Source organism: Lepisma saccharinum, chromosome 5 (assembly GCF_977018435.1).
Source record: "Lepisma saccharinum chromosome 5, izLepSacc3.1, whole genome shotgun sequence".
NCBI lineage: Eukaryota > Metazoa > Arthropoda > Insecta > Zygentoma > Lepismatidae > Lepisma > Lepisma saccharinum.
This window is the reverse complement of record NC_139233.1, coordinates 79,469,030-79,474,640: the sequence shown is the minus strand read 5'-3', so window position 1 is coordinate 79,474,640 and position 5,611 is coordinate 79,469,030. Positions and strand designations below refer to the sequence as shown.

Genomic DNA, 5,611 nt, shown 5'->3' with positions numbered 1-5,611 from the left:
ACAAACGGGGTGCAGTGTTGTTCATGCAGTGTTGCCAAATGGAAGTGAAAGTGTAAATTTATTTTTCCACAAAGCATGGAAAATTGCATGTCAAACATTCGTACGGAAATTTGGACGTCAATTTCCACCTTGGGTAGGTGGACTATTTCGCCATCTATAGTTCAGAGAAGAAAACCGATCGTTTTCGCGTATAGCCAATCCTCAAATGCCTCGTAAAGGCGTACCGGTCCAAATGGGTGTTTTAAAAAAATTATGAATTACAGTGGCAACACTGTTGATGTTTGAAGGCAACAAAAGGTGTGTTTAGTGATGGTCTATGACATGGAAATACTGGAAACAGGAAAAAAAGAAAATGAAAATTATGGTGAAAAAAGTGTTACTTACCTACTCCTGGCAACCATGAGAAAGATTATAATATAATTTTGTGATCATTTACAATCCATTTAAGGTAACATTTTTTTCTAGTATTTTTTTACCTCATACATCTATATTTGTTATTTATCATTTTATTGCTAGACTCACAGAATTGAGATTCTTGTCCAATAAAAGCTGTTTCTAGTCGTGAAACAACTTAGCAGTTCATTAATGCAGAACGTTTTCCTGAAATGTGGCTATAGTTTTGTATAACGTTCGAACTGAGACGCAAATGTAAACAGTGGCTTAATTAGATTGATTGATTGATTGAGTGATTTAGTTTATTTTACTTCGCGTTTGGTGCCTCTTGGCTAATTTGCGAAGATGGGGATGAGTGATGAAATGATGAAATTGATGAATGGACATTCACAAACAACCAAGCCCGAGCGGGATTCGAACCCGGGACCCTTGGGACTTAATTAGAGCCTATCTAATTACATATATGTTAATGTTATGATTTAATAGTTCTCAGACAAACTAAATTAGGCTTAATTTCAGTTAGGGTTTCTATTGAGCGATATTATACCAGCTTTAGATTCTAAGTTGAACACTAGACGTTGGGCACCTGCTTGAGAGGTGGGAATTCCGACGACTCGTATAGCAAGAAAACACTGTTGGGCCACTCCCGAAAAGCACATGTGCATAAAAGTTAAGATAATTTGGCCAGACTTGCAGGACATGTAACTTCCACTCCCTGAACCCAAGAGCTCTCTAATTCCCAGTTTAAACGGGGAGAGGAAGGAGTGCTGCTTGACCACCCAACCCTTCCCGTTTGCGCGAAGCCCTAGTCGAACCTCCTAGTCCCTCCTAGTCCCTCCTAGTCCCTCCCCTCCATGATGTGATAGTAGGCGAACGGCTGTCCGCAGGCTGCCAGAATTAGTGAACTCTTCAATACTACACCTTGCGGTCTTACTTTTATTGAGGAATGCCATCGCATAGCAAGATATATTTTTTTCTTTTGTTAGTTCTTGGTAATTGAAAGTTGCGTTTTTGTTTTTTATGCACAAATATGCTAATCCGAACTAGACCTACAGTGTTTTCTTTGTTTTTGTTTTAAGTGCACTTAATACTCAGATAGGCTAATCCGGATTAAAGTGTGATCCGAATCACTGTGCAAAGTGCCTCCACCAAGGTTCGTACCCGGAACCCCTTCATTGCAAAGTGACAGCGTTGCCATTACTCCTTTGGGAAGGCCCACTTACAATCTAAAGTGAAGTGTGAACCGCTTGTACCCATACCAGAAACCGAACCGTCGAAATTTGATTTCAGCGTTATGATTACGTAATTATGGAGATCAAGATTTAATGTAGAAAATTACATATAATTTGTAATTGTGTTGCCGATATTACGACTAAGGCATAATTACAATAGATTATTATTTATCAGATTCTTAATTCATGCTTGGACCGTATTCGGGAAGTCACAGGTTCAAATTCCACAGTCTGCCATCTTGACTGACACCTTCCCGTTTTTTCACGTAGCATTTTAGGCGGATGAGAATGAAATCTTCACATAAACACATACAGGTGGCGGACATTGAAATTGAAACACCTTTGATTAGAACACGTCGCAGGAGGGCTCGCCAGCGCCATCTGTTGCTCACGTACAGCCTAGCGAACATTCGAGCGTGTAGATTTGTGCCTGCCAGTAACATTGGACTGCATGTCGAATATTCGGTTTCGCGCAGCAGAATGGGGGACATTTCAGATTTCCAAGGAAGGTAAATTGTTGGTGCTTTTCTCGCAGGTGCATCAGTAACGGAGACTGCGATTATTTGTAGGATATCAAGGGTCATGGCAGCATATCAGAATGAAGGACGAACCACACCCAGGAGGAGCAACTGTCGGGGGAAGCGGAAGCTGTCTGACAGGGACGTCAGGGTATTGAAGAGGATTGTGTCCAAAAAGTGTAAAACCACCGCAGCAAAAGTCACCGCAGAATTAAATACGCACTTCACTGAACCTGTTTCTACCAAAACCATCCGTCCAGAACTTCATAGGGTCAACATCCATGGCGGGGTTGCTATTCGAACACCTTGGTCACTAGCACAAATGAAAAGAAGCAGCTTGACTGGTGCCAGCAGCACAAAATCATGGACGTTAGACGACCTGAAACGTGTCGTGTTCTCAGATGAGTCCAGCTTCACTATTTTTCCGACATATGGAAGAGTTTACATATGGAGAAGTCCTTCGGAAGCACACTAACCCGACTGCTTAGTGCCCAGAGAGAAAACATGGGAGTCGATCCGTGATATTGTGGGGTGCAATATCGTGGCAGTCTTTGGGTAAACCACTGATCGTTCTAGAGAGACATGTCACTGCCAAGGACTATACGGCCAGATGGAGGACCATCTGCACCCTATGGTGCAAATATTGTTACCGGAGGGTGAGGCAGTGTTCCAGGATGATAACGCACCGATACACACTGCTAAACAGGCCACAGTGTTTGTCGATGTGCATGAACGTGAGGTTGAACATCTGCTATGGCCCGCCCAATCGCCGGACCTGAACATCATTGAGCCCTTATGGGGGTCATTTTGAATTTCGCGTGCAGCGCTCTTCTGAGTTCGGTACGCACGAATGCCGAAAGGGGTGGAAATTCGTGTGGTTCGGATAACAAGTAAAATAATTCTTGAAGCTTTCCTGGCGGCGAATATTTAAGAGGTTTTCTCGGGCAATCAGCCAGGTGATTTCCGGAAAAGCCTCCGAGCTTTCGAGAGCTAACGTCACTCTCATCTTCAGGGAATGAAGTGCAGAGATAAGTCAGGGTGACGTTATATGTATTTGGTGTGGGAGGGTTCCGGTGTAGGTGGCGGGCCAATAAGGTGTCGTTTCTCCGACGTCCGCGCTCCCAGATGACTATCGCTAACCAGGCTGGGCCCAGTTCGAGTCCCGTGTCCCTATTGAGGATGTCCTTTTCCCCATGTATGGCTATTGCTTCTTTGATGAGACGGTCCCAGTAATTTGATGATTTATTGATGATCTCGGTGTTTGTGAAATCAATTCTATGGCCCTCCTGGATTAAATGTTCTGCTAACCCTGATTTTTCGGGATGAAAATTCCTTATGTAGCTGGCGTGTTCTTTGCAGCGCTGTTTGTCCCCGTTTGTCCAATGTAGGCTTTACCGCAGGCACAGGCGATACGGTAAACCCCCGGTGTCCTCTGTCCTAGGTCGTATTTGGGGTTTCGAAGTGTGCTTCTGACTTTCGATGGCGGTTTGTGGATCGTCTTGATGTTGTGTTTTGAAAGAATGCGGCTGATGACTGCAGAGAGGTTACCGGTGTATGGGACGATGGCTATCTTCTTGTCTTCCTGGTCATCAGGTGGATCCGGGTTTGTTCGTTGGTTGTTCTTGTGTGTTACTTTCTTTAGCGTCTTGTTGATAATGCCTTCACTGTATCAATTCTGTCTGAACGCTGTGCGTAGGTGTCTTATTTCCTCTTGAAGGTGCTCTGCGTCGCTGATGGCGATGGCTCGGTGAAACAATGTCGAGAGTACTGTTGACCGCTGCTCTGGATGGTGAAAACTCTTGGCGTTGAGGTATAGGTCGGTGTGAGTAGGTTTCCTGTATACGCTGTGTCCTAAGGTCCCGTCCGGTTTGCGTGTGATGAGTATGTCCAGGAATGGAAGGCTGCCGTTGATCTCTGTCTCCATGGTGAATTTGATGTTCTGGTGCTGGTTGTTGAGGTGATTCAGGAATGTTTGTAGCGCTGCTTCACCGTGCGGCCATATGACAAAGGTGTAGTCTACATATCTATAAAATGCGGAAGGTTTCTGTGGAGCTGAACGGAGTGCCTCGTGTTCGAAGTTCTCCATGAAGAAATTGGCTATTGCTGGTGAGAGCGGGGATCCCATTGCCACTCCTTCGGTCTGTTGATAGTAGTTGTCCTTGTAGCTGAAGTATGTTGAAGTAAGGGTATGTTTGAAATAGGCTAATGATATCTGGTGCGAAATGTTGGACTAGAAGGTCTCCGGGAGAAGTTCTGATGTTCTGAAGGGTCTTGACGAAGTCCGATGAGTTTTTAACATGGTGTTGCCACTTTCCCGTCAGAGGTTGGAGTTGTGCCGTTAGGAATTTGGCGAGTCTGTAGGTAGGGCATCCAATTGCGCTGACGATTGGTCTTAATGGAACATCAGTTTTGTGTATTTTCGGAAGGCCGTAAAGTCGTGGAAGTACTGTTTCATTTGGTGTTATCCGGTCCCCGGTTTCTTTCGGCAGTGTGGATTTCTTCAGTAGTGCTCTGGTTTTCCTCTCTATTGCAGCTGTGGGGTCTCGGAGTAAAGGTCGGTATGTGCCGTCGGTGAGAATGTCTGTGATTTTGCTGTCATACTCTGTGGATTCAAGTAAAACAGTGGCGTTTCCTTTGTCTGCTGGTACAATGATGATGTCCTGGTCTTCTCTCAGTTGCTTGAGCGCGGCTTTCTCTGCTACTGTGATGTTCGGTTTTGGCGGAGCGGCCCTTTCAATGGCCACATATACTTCTCGACGAATGTCCTGGGCGGCTGTCACTGGAAGGTCTTTTATGGCTTGCTCGATGCTGCTGATTATGTCTGTGGTAGAAATGGTTTGAGGAGCGGAAGCGAAGTTCAACCCCTTCGACAGGATGGAGATCGTGGCTTCGTCGAAACGTTTGTCCGTCAGGTTGACAACGGTGCGATGGATAGTGTTCTGTCGGTCGGCTGTCGGTTGACTGCCGGCTGTCTGTTGACTGTCGGCTGTCTGTTGACTGTCGGATGAAGCTAGGCGAGAGTATTTACTGTTCTGCTTGGCAGTGGTCTTGCTGGCTTGTAGTTCCATGCGGGCTTTGGTGGTGGTGTCTATCCATTTCCAGTCCATCTGAGACACAGAAGAGGAGATTTCCAGGTGACTATGAGAAGGCTTCTGTCTATTGATGCAAGTTCGCGTCTTATGAAATGAATTCTTTCTCTTACCAATGTCATGCTGGTGCGTCTTAGTATCCGGTCTATTGTTGTGTTTTTGATCGGATATTTCAATTTGGCTAAGATGGGTACAACATTCTTGTTTCTGCATCTCTGTAAGAACGCCAATGTGGACAACGGCTTGGCTTTCTTGGTAGATCTTAAAATCTGAGGATCCGTTGTAACATTTCCTCCCCGTAGAGGCGACTGAAATAATTCTTGAAGTTTTCCTGGCCACGAATATTGAAGAGATTTTCTCGGGCAATTATCCAGATGAT

At 45.1% G+C, this 5,611-nt stretch overlaps 1 protein-coding gene across 1 annotated transcript; it reads left to right on the top strand.

Moving 5' to 3' along the window:
* Positions 1-2,207: 2,207 nt before the first annotated feature.
* On the top strand, positions 2,208-2,618 carry LOC145988096 (uncharacterized). The gene has a single exon (XM_083122928.1). It carries the CDS (start codon positions 2,208-2,210, stop codon positions 2,616-2,618), a length of 411 nt encoding a protein of 136 aa, XP_082979054.1.
* The last annotated feature ends 2,993 nt before the right edge of the window (positions 2,619-5,611 follow it).